This window comes from Xiphophorus maculatus, chromosome 5 (genome assembly GCF_002775205.1).
Source record: "Xiphophorus maculatus strain JP 163 A chromosome 5, X_maculatus-5.0-male, whole genome shotgun sequence".
In the NCBI taxonomy this organism is placed as follows: domain Eukaryota; kingdom Metazoa; phylum Chordata; class Actinopteri; order Cyprinodontiformes; family Poeciliidae; genus Xiphophorus; species Xiphophorus maculatus.
In genome coordinates this window covers 15,279,942-15,294,705 of record NC_036447.1, presented here as the reverse complement: position 1 = coordinate 15,294,705, position 14,764 = coordinate 15,279,942, and the positions used below count along the sequence as shown (strand labels likewise).

At 40.0% G+C, this 14,764-nt stretch overlaps 1 protein-coding gene across 1 annotated transcript; it reads left to right on the top strand.

Moving 5' to 3' along the window:
- The first annotated feature begins 34 nt into the window (after positions 1–34).
- On the top strand, positions 35–14,526 carry LOC106699866. Its single transcript, XM_014471801.2, has 2 exons — positions 35–4,028; positions 9,832–14,526. The coding sequence occupies exon 1, from the start codon at positions 57–59 to the stop codon at positions 4,002–4,004; it is 3,948 nt and encodes a 1,315-aa protein (XP_014327287.1). The 5' UTR covers positions 35–56; the 3' UTR covers positions 4,005–4,028; positions 9,832–14,526.
- Positions 14,527–14,764: the final 238 nt, after the last annotated feature.

Genomic DNA, 14,764 nt, shown 5'->3' with positions numbered 1-14,764 from the left:
TCCAGTGTCGGAGTAACATCGTAAACGAGGACCACCTGACGGTAAGTCCGGACTAAATGGAAGCAGCGGAGAAAACTCTCACTTACCGAGATGACACCGGACTTCACAGCAACAAGCTGCTTAAACATATTAAAACGGAGGACAGCGAGGACCAGCACACGGAGACAAACTGCGAGGAGTCTAATTATGTGGATCTGGACAGGAGACCCGACGGGCTGAAGACGGTGAAAGTGACTTTCACCGGAGAGGGGAACCAGCTGTCTGTGATCAAAGCGGACAGCTCGAAGCAGGAAGAGAGCAAAACCGCCTCGGCCGAGTCCCTGCTGGAAACCCTGACCAAACTCCCCACCGCAGACCCGGACTCAGAGAGCGAGAAGCAGGCTGAGTTGGACTCCAGCGAGTGCAGCGACAGCGGCGAGCTGCGCTACACCGACATGTGTCTGAACGGCAAGAGCGACCCCGAGCTGTCCGAGTCCCACTATATCACCACGCACGAGATCCAGCTCACTGAGCTCGACCACGACGTGGACTACGACCTGGGCCGCGGGACCCGCTGGGAATTTGAGGACGGCAACCTGGTCTACGCCTTTGTGGATTACGCCTCTTTCGAGAGCGACGACACCCGGGAGGGCACCCTGATCGTGGAGCGCGGCCGGAGCCAGCCGAAGGCGCAGTCTAATCTTAGCGGAGCGGCTGTCAGCACCGAGCAGGAGGAGAGTGATCTGTGCGCCAGTTCGGATGAGAGCCTGTGCAGAACCCAGAGTGGCGGTGACCCGTCTGCGGGGAAGATCCACCTGTCGATTAAAACCTCCTCCAGGGCGGTGAACGACCCCGCAGGCGTGTTTGACAATAGCGCGCAGTGGTGCGCCAAACACCTTGGAGATGGGAGCCATTTCTCTTTTGTAAACCCTGGCGCCAGAGCGGGGCCCCCGTGCGATAGGAGTCAATATTTCATCCCGGCTCCGGGCCGTCAGCACCTTGCAACCAAACTGAGACGGAAAGATATTAATGAGTATTCCAGCGGAGCGTCCAGCTCTATCAGTGAGCTGGACGACGCTGATAAAGAGGTGCGTAACCTAACCGCCAAGTCTTTCCGAAGCCTGGCATGTCCGTACTTTGATGCCATCAATCTCAGCACTTCCAGTGAGTCATCCATGTCAGAATATGGCCTGAATAAGTGGTCAGCTTATGTGGACTGGAATTATGGAAACATTTCACACAATACCTCCAGTACTTTCCCACTGGAAATGAATAAGACAGTGCAGGATAGTAAGAGGAACAACAGATGCAAAACTGGCATGAAAGATCAACAGACAAGAATCTGCGCCCTGAACAAGAGAATTACTTCACAGCAGACATCTTCAGGCAGAGCGCTCCAAATGAAGGAACAGTCGGCACAGCAAGGGGTTACACTAAATTTTCACTGTAATGTTGAATCCAGAACTCCCCAGGGCTCCAAGTGCTTCCAAAAGGATCGACCCAATGAAATGTTGGCCAGATCGGCGTGTGAGATGCAGTATCATCACACAGATACCTCGGGGGACACACACAAGAGGGCTATCTTTGCCTCGAGTCTGCTGAAAAATGTCATTTCCAAAAAAATGCAATTTGAACAGGAACGCAAAATGGAGAGGGGAGAAATCTCAGACACTTACCCCTCAGGGTCTCCCTGTATTCACTTTAGAGATCTGGAGGGCGTGAAGGAGAGGAGTGAGAGCAGAGGCTTGCATGGGCAAACCTCAGAATTAAGAAACTCTGTGAACTCCCCTGAAGATCACAGATCCAGAGCCAGTTCCTGTGGGCCTGCAGAGGAGACAAAGGGTGACAGAAAGGCTGCCGATTGTTCAGGAGAGCATCAGGATACACCACAGGAGCCACAGTCTGGGAAGGAGACAGACTCAGCAAGAGAAAGACTGGACTCCAGCAGCGTTCTGACGAAGCTTCTGTTTGTTCCAAACTGCCAGCTTCTTTCAAAAGACGGAAACCTGGCAGAGGGTTTAACCCCCAGCACACCCGCCACAGGTGCAAAGACATGCGAGAAAGACCTGCAAAAGTTGTATGATAAAAATGCAGAAAGTAAAGAAAAACATGAGAGGGTGGGGAAAGCACCCGAGATCAAAATCTGCCTGAGAAACGTAAAAGAAAACAAAGGCTGCACTCTGAATATTGCAAATCTCCTAACACCCAAAATCAGTAGCAACATCAACAAATACAGGGCAGCGGACAATGGCAGGTGTCACATTTTATCCTCAGGAGACAAGGCTCCGAGTTTCACCGTCAGAGACATCAGGGACACAAAGTGCAAATTTCAGACACCAATATATCACGTCAGGGATGTGCGTAAGTTAGTGAAAAGCTCGTATCGTTTTGTCTCTTTGAACAGAAGTGACCGTAGATGTTCCACAGTGGCCGAGGAGAAAACTAAAGTGGATCCAGAAAAACCATCCCCCATTGTGATCAAATGCAACTCTGTTAATACAAACATTAAACCAGAATCAGACGACACAACACGGGCAGAAGTGGAGGTAGACACCAGGCCTGACACCTCCTGTAGAGTTGTCACTGTTACGCCAAGACAAGGAAATCCCAATCAGCTTGAGATGCATCAAAATCTTGAGGCCAAACTGGAAAAACAGAGGCAGGATAAGTTTACTGGGGAGACAAATGAAAGGAGAAATGACCCCACAATGCCAAAACAGGATGCCCTAGAAAAGCTCAAGGCTGCAGTTAAAACCATGGAGCAGCTTTATGTTTTTGACAGGAATGAATGGAAGCGTAAAACCCAAGCCTCTCACCCGGTCGCAGACAGCCACGTGCTGCCTCTCCTCACCATGCAGGATCAGGGAGCTGCAGATGAGCAGGAGGTGAAAAACAGTGGCAGGATACCTCAGTCTCTCACAAACGGCAAAGAAATTCAGAAAAGCCAAGGAGATAGAAGATCTCTGAATATCATTCATGTTCCATACAACCATGACGCTTTTAAAACACAATCGCAGCAAAGTAAAACCTTCACCAACAAAAGTGTCCTGCATTTTGCCAATAAGGAACACAGCAGCATAAATGCACAAGATTCTGCTTTGCAAGCATCCTCAGTAGTGAGAAGCTCCAAAACGTCGACGATTAAACCAGCATCTGTAAAAATGGTGGGTAAGGATAAGGCCAAGTCCAGTTTCACAGATCCCACCACTACAAAGGGTTTCCTGGACTCTGAGAACTACCTAACCATGCCAGGGATTGGCTGCACGAATGAAACCAAGCTGCTCAATCAGAAGGGGGATTCAAGTTTTACCAAAACAAATTCAGGTGATAGCAAGGTCCCAGAGCAAAACAGGTCAAATGTAACCACGGACTGTCCATCTGCAACTATCTACCACCTTCCAACAGCAGCGACAAGTCCTCAAAATCAGCAGCAAGTGTTACGCTTCTCCCCCTCCATCAATATGTCCCCAACCCCCTCCGGAGGAGAAATAGTCCCTCAAACCCAGCGCAAGATGCTCCTGGACCCCACAACTGGACATTATTACCTGGTGGACACGCCCATACTGGCCACCACCAAGAGACTTTTCGATCCAGAGACAGGCCAGTACGTGGATGTCCCCATGCCTCACTCACCCATCGCGTCCGTCACACCCGTACCTTTTTCGCTACCCCCCCTAGCTCTCGCCCCCACCTACTTGGTCTACCCGGGCTTCATCTCTCCTACGTTGGCAGCCCAGGCGGTGATGCCGCCGTCCCCCTGTCACTCAGAGGATGCAGCAGGAGAAAGCATCAAAAGTAATCAGATGAGCCCAGGTACAGAGAAGGCTTACTACAGTGCGACGGCAGAGGCTCAGCAGGGGCCACTTCATCTGCCGCTGAGTTTGGGATATGTGTCCACTAAAGGAGGGCCTGGAAGCTCTGACAAAAAGGCACTTATCAGCATCACAACACAGCAGGGTCCAAGAATCATCGCTCCACCCTCGTTTGATGGGAAAACTATGAGCTTTGTGGTTGAGCATCGGTGACCAAGAGGACTTCTCTTCATATATGTGAGTTAACATGAACATAAATGAATCAAACTAATCCAGATCTGAGTAAGGATCTTAGCCTAAATGTTAAAGTATTAACAGACCAGGTGTTAGATGGAAAAGCTTTCATAAATCTGTCATGTGTCACATACTGTAGATCCTCCTGCAGACAGATGGGAAAAAAGCCATACAAACCATAGAGTAAAGGAGGAGGATAGTAATATAAGCGACATGTTTGAATTGCAATAAACTTGATTCAGTTTGTTTTTTATAGTAATAATACATTCCTATGTAAAAACACTTTGTAAAATAAGTGTTTGTAAAATAAAAATAAATTTTTTTAATTTTTAGCATTTAAAGGCTAAAAATTAAAAACCGTTTGCAGACTTCATAACACAAAAAACCCTCCAGCGTGCAGGTAGTAAAAGCAAAAGAAAAAGAAAAAAACACACACAAAGAGAATATAAAAGTTCAAATGTATTTTATAAAGGAAGATTTTTAGTCTTTTTGTTAAAAACTTTCAAATGTTTGTGAGGTCCTCCATTTGTCAGAATGGGAATTGAACAGGAATGGAGCAGCAGAGGAGAAAGCCCAGTGCTGCATGGCTCTTTGTCCTGGTGGGGACAAAACAGTTGAGCTTTGAAGATCAGCTCTAAAGTACAAATGTGGAAACTGATACTGGAGAGATTTGCCACTGATGCACTGGAACCTGAGGATAAAGACTGGGCCGAGACAGAGATTCAGTTAAATCGAGATATTTTATGCTGCATCTTGGCACTCATATTTACCTATTAACTGTGGATCTGATCAGTCAGAGCAGCGTTGGGGTATCACAAAGAAGCTCTGCCCTGAACAGTTCCATGTTTTCATTTTAGAAACAACTTACCTGTGAGAGAAACATACTCAACATAGACACAGTTCTGTAAACATTTTTATTTCAAACACACATAAAACTGTCTTTACTGAACCTGTTTAGCTTGCTGGTGTTCATAGTCCACAGATTAAACATGCAACAGATTAAAATAAAAATTAATACTTTATTCCAATAACATATTCTCACAGTTAAACATTTGGTCAACATCGATCCTATAATTTGAATACAAATTAATAAAACCACGTTAAGAAATTGGGATTCCTAACAGTTTTATTACAATAAATCCTTGCTAATCAGGTTGTGAAAAAAACGTTTATTTAGTAATCTGTGACTTCCTGTCTCTCTGGTATATCAATATGACCTGACACAGTTCTCTTGATCATTTTATAAATTGGAAAGGCAGGGAAATGTGTGGGAAAATAGATAAGTGTGTAAATGTGAATAGCAATGCAATAAAAATGATTGGAAGAGTATTACCCAAGGTCATCTTGAAGTCTTGCACAATGAGAATGATTGTAAAGAAAATATGAAAAGCTCAAAAAGGTTACTGAAAATTTGTATTGTCTTGTTAGCAAAATTGGTTGTGCAAAGTTTTCAATTTGTGATACGTACAGAAATTTTTCTTCATTTAACTTAAATTCAGTTCAAAAGTACTTTATTATTCCCACAGGTTGCAATAAAAAATATGAAAATAGGGCAATAAAAATGAACAACAAATCATGACAAAATTGTAATAACTGCAAAGCATTAATATCTCAAGGCAAAACTAAATAATACAAATAAAGGCTCAAAACATATCTTTAAAAAAACCAAAAGCCACAAAAAACACTGGAATTTCAACTTGAACACAAGCAAAAAATCCGAATATCGAAGCAATATTACCAATAAGCGTTGAGATCACAGTTAAGAGGAGAAAATGGCAAATCTTGGCAGGACATTTTCTCTTTACTTTTGCTTATTGTGCTGTTGTTAGAGTTTTCCACGTTTTCTCCAAGCATCAATATAACCTACTGTAGCACTTTAACAGCACTCTGACAGTGTTAATAGACTTGCAGTAGCTTCATGACAGGTAACTTGACTCCCCTGAGAGATTGGATTTTCATCCATGAGCCCTTTCTTTTTTTCTGCATTACACATCGTCGGACTATTTTAATAGTGTGAGGCGAGTTTGTTTACACCGTTTATTCTCAGGGTGTCGCTGGAAACTATTCCAGTTAGTGACGCCTTAACATTAAGTTATTCTTAATCAGCCATTAAGGTTTTTAATTTCCTATATAGCATTACAGATCACTATTCTGTTCATCCCTTAGGAAGGTTTACTAGAGCCTGAAGTGAAGCATTATGTTAGACAGAGTCATTTTATTAGAAAAGCAAAATGAGGCAATGATAGGAAGCAGCTCAAACCTATTCTTCTGTACTGGTTTACACATAATAGATGTTAAATTTCAACAACTATTTTCTCTGTATGTCCCAGGCACTCCTGCTACTGTAAGAATCTGGAAGACAGAGCCTTAGTTTTTAATGATCAGATATCCACAGTTAAAGCTTTATGTCTTTTGGGATTACCAAAAGTATTTTTCTCTTCTACATGCCAAATTATGAGATTTTTAGAAAGCGTTTTAGTTTAGAGTCATAAGTTTAGATTCATTTAGATGACTATGCTAAGATAAGATGATGATGTCATGACTTTATAAGCTCCTGATACGTTGATATGTTACATCTGAGTTCATTGGAGGCATAACTGGGGATGCAATTTATGGCAACACCACAACATACTGCTTCCTTAAATGCCATAATGGAAAAAAAAAATCTAAAGAAATCAACCAAGATACCAGGAAGAGAATTTTGGACCTCCACAAATCTTGTTCATACTTGGGTACAATTCCCAGGTGCAAGAAGGCAGATGTGGACCATATCCACCGCCATACAACTGTTTTGGTCCCGTAAGACAGTTTTGTATGCTTTATAATTAATTGCCCAACTGTACATCACTGTGATTGATACAAAAACAACAACTTAGTTTCCCTAAAGTAAAGGAACAGGACAACATAAAGGAAAACAACAAAGTTAGTCACATAATGTAACATAACTTTTTTTTGTTGTTAAAATAAATAAAGTAGTTACTACTAATAAAATAAGACTGTAGATAAATTAGAAATAGGTTATCAATATAATATGTTATGCCCCTTATCTGTGTTGTACATGTGTCTGCATTTATGTGTGTTCTGGGCTGGTGGCCAAATCCCTCAGAAAGAAGCTGTTACTCATCCTGTTAATTAAGGTGTTCAGTACATTTTCCCTGACGAAAGGGGATAAAACAAGAAGTAATCAGAGTGTGCCTGGTCCAAACTGATACAGGATATAGAGTATAGCTCCTAAAACCTTCCCACCAGTTCAGTATACCCACAACAGAACAGTTCACACTAACCCCTTCAAAAAGAAAAAGTTTCCAATGAGTTCCCTTTACCAGGCAGGAGGGGTTCAAAATCCCGGTGAGGTCTTTAAATCCAAGACAAAGCTGCCCTTTCCACCTCTGGTCATTAATCAAGAGTAGATACAATCTCAGCTTCCTAAAATCCACAATGTGGACTTCATTCTTTTATGGGACCTGATTATTGTCCCATATGATTGACCTCCTGTCTTTTGTGGGTTTCATCATTATTGCTGCTATTCTCACCACTGTGATGTCAAGACAGAATCATGAGCTGAAATATAACCAAGTCTACCATTGAGTTATTTAACTGTGTGAGTAAGTACCTTCAAAACTTTTAGATCTATAATTGCGGTTTGACTTTATTTCAATTGGACCTTAAAACTAAACAATGAGCCATTGTCAAGATTATCCTCTGAACCATTTAAATTTGTAATTCTTTCTCAGATGTACACACTCACACCTTGCTAGAGGTCTCTCGCAGCTAATGTGTCAGAGCAAGAACACAACTGCATGAGTGTGGGGGATACATGTCAGCAGAGAGCATGGCAGCCAGAGGCCTAGTATGGGGTTGAGTAGTGGTGTGAGGGCTACATGAGATGTGTGGAGCTGGCTCTGGTCTCACATGCAGTTGGGTTGGGGGGGATTCAGGAGGGGCTATTGGGGCATGACTGGAATAGTGATGCAGGAGGAAAAGGTCAGGCAATGCAAAGTATTTGTTGTGCTGATGCAGGGAGAGGACAGCTGCTTGGAGAGATCAGATGCTGCTGCAGCTCTGGCTTGGGAGCGAGTCTGTTGGACTGCGAGAGGGTCAACTTTTTATAGCCCCCCCCTCTCCTTACACCGTGCCAGCCCCCCTCCTACACCACTGCCTATTACTAAATGCGGAGAAGGAGTTAGAAATCACTGCTGACCTTCATTCCCTCTGTGTAAACTAATCGATTAGTTTCAACATAACCATGATTGGTTAAATGTAGTGAGCCAAAAGGCTAATTACAATATCGTACAGCTTTTCTTTTTTCTGTTTTGTTACATTAGAAGCACAAACTTCAATTTGTGTTTTAGTGAGGCTTATGTGATAGACCAACACCGGCAAGGATAACTGTGAGCTGGAAGGAGAAATGTAAAAAAATACAAACGTCTTCTGTTTATATGACTTTATCTAATGTCTTCTTAATTATCTCCTACTTTAACTTGTTTGACTAATCAAGCAGGCGATATTAAGAAAAATGTGTATTCTAAGTGAAAATCAGAACACTCTCCCTCCTAATAATTAATCTTATATCATTTAATTTAAATAACTTCAGTGAGATGCTTCTTCATCTACAAGTCTCTGACATCAGTCCAAAGAATGCTTTTCTAGTTCTTCACTTTCAGCTAGGAGATGTTTAAGGGTTTCTTCCACAAACAATCCATTTCAACTCGCATCTCAATAAAATCAAGATCTAGATCTCAGCCAATCTTTTGTGGATGTGGGGGTTTGTTTTGAGTCACTGTCCTTTTGCAGGTTTACATTTAATATCAGAGATGACCTCCCATTTTCCTCAAGCAATCTCTGATAGTACAATTCATGGTGGATTCTATATTGGTGGTTTGATCCTGATGCACCAAAGTGTCACATCAAATTTACTTTTAGCTCTGTGCTTCATAGTTGGAGGTTATATCAATGCTATGTTTGAGTTCTGTCAACTCATTGCAGAAGATTCCCCTGCTGAAGACAGAATATGATAAAGATTGTTTAAAGTTACAAAAGATTTGAACAAACCAGTGAAACTCTGGGAGAATATGGTCTGGTCATTGGTCAAATGAGGTCAGGGCTAAGCGTTTTGGGTGTCAGCGTACACACCATATTTGCATAATAGTTCTGCACAACAAACCTAAAAGCTGCTTAAATGACCCAAATAATCACTTCACTTGTAAGAAATTTAAATTCTATTGAAAGAGGAAAGAAATATCGCCCGAAATCTTCAAGATTTAAAGCATTTATGTGGAAGAATGGATCAAAATTACACCTGAACAATGAATTCACTAATTTATATAGATGTCTTGAAGTTACCGTTACCAAGAAAAGTCTTTATCTACAAAGTAAATAAAATTTTATAAACATGTTAACTATTTAATGCCCTGTATCATTTGAATGTTTACCCATAACATTTTGTTGCTAGTTATTGGTGGACTAATTTGTGTGAAAAATGTAACATCTGGAGTACATTCATGTCAACAGGACATTCTATATATTTATTTTTTTTATATATATATATATTCATTCATTATTTATATAATTAAAAAATGATTCACCTAACAATTATGAACTACTTGCAGGATTGCTGTGTCACAATAATCCCAATAAAACTCATTAAAACTTGTGGTTTTGATGCAAAAATACGTAAAGAAGAATTCACAGGTCAGGAGCTGTGATTAGCTTTGAAAGGCACTTGAATATCAACACAATGAACAATTTAGGAAAACTGTATTTTGGCATCTAAACTCATTAATTCTTTCTTTTTTTTCATTTTCAGATAACTCCGCTGAGGAATCCGCCTTCATTCACTGTAAGTGGAGTTTTCATCCTGTGACCCGCTTTCTGGACAACTTCCACCATCAGCCCTTCACCTGTCTCTCTCTGTTCTGCTGTTTGTTTTTGGGGTTTTTTCTGTATGCATTGTAGCACTTTATAGATATGAATCGTAGAGATACTTTCCATTCAGGTGCTGTGTAGATTGGTCTGTATTTAAATGCCATGTGTGCCCTGCAGTCTATTCATAAGGAAACAGTCACAATAAAGTGTTATTTACGGCCAATCTGTTTTATTAATACGTTTATGGTAATATGTATTTAAAGTTAGACTGTGTTTATTTGATAAAACACAATTTACTCACATGAGTAAAATTTATGTACATAAAAAAATAAAAGTAGCATCATTAAAGTCAGAATGTTTGTTTCTAGAACATCGTAGTCTCATTTCTGATTTCAGCAGAGAAATTGTAGCAAACTGGAAGTTAAATGTTTCTCTTCCTGGTCGATCCGTTATTGAAGGCCACAAGGGAAACAGAGTCAATCAGAAATTGTAAACATTCTTTCTGGGGAATCCTGCTATCTGATGTTACTGACATCCTGGAGCGATCACATGTTATCACCTTGTTGCCTTAATGTATTTATAGTGACCTAGAAAGAAAAATAATGTGTGTATTTGTTGTCAAGGACATTCTAAATGAAGTACAGATTGTCCATTTGAATGTGGCTTAAATAAAAGATATAGGGGTAGGGTGGCATACCAGACCTTATATCCCACCCATATGTTTGTATTTTCTAGCTTTGACCAATAAGTAGAAAATATCCAGAGCAGTTGACCAAGAGCAGCATCTTTACTTCATTTGTTGGTGGTTTTGACAAGCTTGGAAGCATTTTAGTATGGTATTTTCCATTTGTTTGGCAAAGATACAATTGTTGAAGTACCAAGACTTGAACATTTTGAGGTTTCTCACCAACTAAGACTGCCACTTCTGTTCTAATATCTATGTGGTCAAAGTTTCCTAAGTAGCTAAGTAGATTAAATGCTGAGAAATAAGTTTTTTTTGGCTTGTGATGCTAAATAAACAAATGTTTCTAGTGTGAAGACTAGAAACCTGATTATGAATAGGTTTGGCATAACACATTTCTGAGATTTGAGCTTTGCCTAATGAATGATGACTATAAGCCTAGGCACCAGTTTAATCTCATGAAGATAATAAATTAAGGATAAATTACTCAGCTTAATCATCCTTCAAAATAAAACTCCGGTCTTTCAAGATTAAGAGAGGCTGGTGTTAGAGTTTGTTTCTTTAGGCTGATGTTGACTGAGCATAGATATAATTGTATATATGTGCAACAATTATTACTTTTTTATGTGACATAATGGCTTAATGCAGACATGGTAAGTTATTTTATTGAGCTGAGTAGCTTTAAGCAAATCATCTCTCTCTGTTGGCACACATATATAGATAAATATAATTCTGACCTATCAATAATATCTATCGGGCTCTTGTTCAGATTCCTGTGGAGGCATTCCTGACACATCCAAGTAGAAATAAAAGATCAGAGGATGGGCCCAGAATACCCTGAAGGAGTTGCATACCCTGTCCTGCACTGGAATGTCTCAAGGTCCTCCAGGAAAAATTGGGAAATGATGCTAAATGGAGAGAGTCATGCTAGCTACCTGGACCAGCAGAGGGGGGAAAAGTTTGTATTAGCGCATGCTAATACAGTATCAGTATGCCAAGTGTAAAATGAACTTTGAATCCCCAAAAAGTAATGACTGCAAAGTCTAAATGGATATGGACTTGTTAGAGTTGTCTTAATAAAAGATGAGATCATGTGGATTACTGCTGGATAAAAGTCCTCTAAACTACTTTCAACAGTGTAGTTTTGCATTAAAAAAGGATATAAATACTTGTGATTTTTCACACTTATCTGAGGAAAGGGACCATTTACTGAATGCTGAATCACTCCAGACCTTCCGCTGCAGTGTGTCTGGCACCACACTGGCACTCCATATGTAATGGGCTATATGGTCCATTATATATGGACCAGACATAAATGTAAAATCATTACATTTATTTTCAAGTAAATAACAGTCATATCAAAAGAATCTGGTTTTCCTTTGTGTGCTATCACTAAACCCTTCCACAGTAACTTTTTGCCATCAGTCAGCTTTTCTGTTGACATCAACTCCTTGTTGCATTGAGTCAAATGCGTCTTAATGCCCGCCAGCATGATGTATAAATGAAGTGTTTTATTATTATTAATAATAACATTATTTCCTTAATGCACACCTCTTGTTTTTACTAGTGAGGTGAGATGAGTAACACTATGCATGTTGCTCAGATGAAAACAGAGCAACGACTCAGATTTAGCACTGAGCTCAGGTCACTATAAGTAGTGTTGGGCCTAATGAGTCGGAGCCAACTGAGACATTTACAGGATAACTTCCTCTATTTGTCTTGGTTCAGTTTACACTTTTGTGTAATGAGATGGGAGCGTGTGTGCTTGCGTCTGAATGTGTCCGTGTTTGTGGTCGTGAGCTATGCGTGGCATTCGAGCATTCTGTGAGCACAACGAGGAGTTGCGTTACTTCCCTGCAAACAGGATCACACAGAGTGTACATGTGTGAAGCGTGTCTTTACGATTAGCACACACAGTAATACCAGGTTTTAAAGACACTTTAGAGCGAGCTGTTTGGTGCAAAACTGTAATTAGAATTACTATCCAAAATGAATTAAGTTTCCCCCCCTTGATCCTGTCTTTTTCGATATTTAAACAATAATATTTTGATTCTTTTTAATACATTTTCTGTCCTGTTTCCCACTGAACATGCAGCAGGGCCTCATTGGTCTTTGTGCTAACATGAACCAGCATCCCTCTGAGCATAATACCAACTGTAGATTTGCTATTTGCAGAATGTTGCGAAACTAAGCACAAACTAAAAGGTATTTGGAGCTGCTGGTCAGTCTACTTACCTCCATTTAAAATACATATCATTTCCCCATCTCGTGCCCTAAAAGTTTATTTTACTAAGATTAGTCCAGGTTTTGAACACATTTTGTTAACTTTTCTGAAGGGTTTTCTCTCAAGAGCCTAATTGACAGTGCAATGTTTGATGCAATTTGAGGTGCATTGTAGCCGGAAGCTGTTGGGGACAGTTTAAATCAAGCTACTGAGACCTAAACAACCTGTAAGAAAATAAACACAGATCACCTGAAAACTTGACAAAGCGTTTCCAGTGTTGGATGACTGAAAAAAATTGCATTTCTCTAATTTTTAAGAACTTTTAAGCTTATTTTACTGGAACATGTGAAATTTGAAATGTAAATTTTATTTCTTTCTATTTTCTAAATATTGCACTTGGGCGGTCACCAACAATGGCAGCACTAACTGTAAAGGGCTGTAACCGTGGGTGACAAAAGCACTATTGAGACATTTTTATTTACCATTTTTATTCTTTATGTAAAGAATAAGATGCAGGTTATGTTATACAGTAACTTCCAAAAGTATTAATACCTTTGGTCAAAATATTTTGTTGGAATTTTATGTGATAGATCAATAATAAGATGTCCATAACTGTGAAAGGGAATAAAATGCTCCAAAATAATAATACTTTTTTTTTTTACAAATAAATATTTTTATTGGTGAACCTTTGACCCCGTCTCAGGTCTTTTGCAGCCTTCAACAGGCTTTCTTCCCAAACTGACCTGTCTTTAGCTCCATCCATCATCCCTGTTGTGACAGAACAGCACTCCCACAGCATGATGCTGCCACCACCATGTGTCATGTTGAGGATTGTGTGTTCATGATGATGTTGGTTCTTCATCACACAACATTTTGCACAACATTAAGGCCAATATTACTAACATTAAATATAGCAACAATTTTACTTAGGAATAGCAGAACAAATGAGGATGTTCTGGTTGAATAACCTCTTTTAGCCCTCTCCTATTGTTTGAAAATAATGTTTAATATTCCTCAGACCTCACAATTATGTGTTCCTTTGCATTAATCTATCAAATAAAATCCTAATAAACCTTTCAAGGATGTGATTGTGATGTGATGAAAGGATAAAATAGGATGAATACATTTGCAAGGCTCTGTATGTTTTGAAACTTTGTCAAGGAGAACTTCAGGATCATGGCATCGTGTGTGAATGACACATCAACGCAGGAGCATTTCTTATTTTTTGCTTTCAAGAATGAGGCATACAGAGAGGATAATCTGTCTGAAATTGGTGTCATAGCTGAGTTAAACAGCATACGAATCATGAATTATAAATGGTGACAGTGGTGTTCTGTACTATTCATGTGCCATGTCATGATATCTGACGGGATTTCAGGATTAAACATGGGAAAATGACACTATCAGTGTTTTGTATAGCGGACGAGGAAAGTGTTAAGGTGAGATGGTCTGAGATACGTGCATAGAGAAGGTTTAAAAATAAGTCGCACATGACTGAACTCTATTCTGTTGAATTGATGCCATCAGTGATTTAAAACTGCCGTCTGTGCCTGTGACCAAGGTAAAGGTCAGGATGCAAAGTAAAGGGACTACTTTGAAAGGGGAAATTGAATGCAAATTTTGCATTTACTGTACCATTCACTGTACTGAAAAGAATAAGTGTGATGGATGGATGTAATGTAGACTGATACATCTACATTTGTTTGCAATAAATGTTAAAATGCAAGACACTGAAACTGTTTTTTTTCCTTTCTTCACACCACTTGTTAGTTAGGGTGCTAATTTAGAGCAATCTTAAAAAGAACTTCTGTTTTTAGTAAACTGAACATCCGGATCCATCGATGTTTAACTTTTCTTTATCAGAATCTGTTATTTTCACTTTTACTTGATCTCTTCAAATCCTAGTGTAAGATTAAAAAAAATATAACATTTATAAAAACAAGTAAGCCTGTCTAATTGCTTTAAACC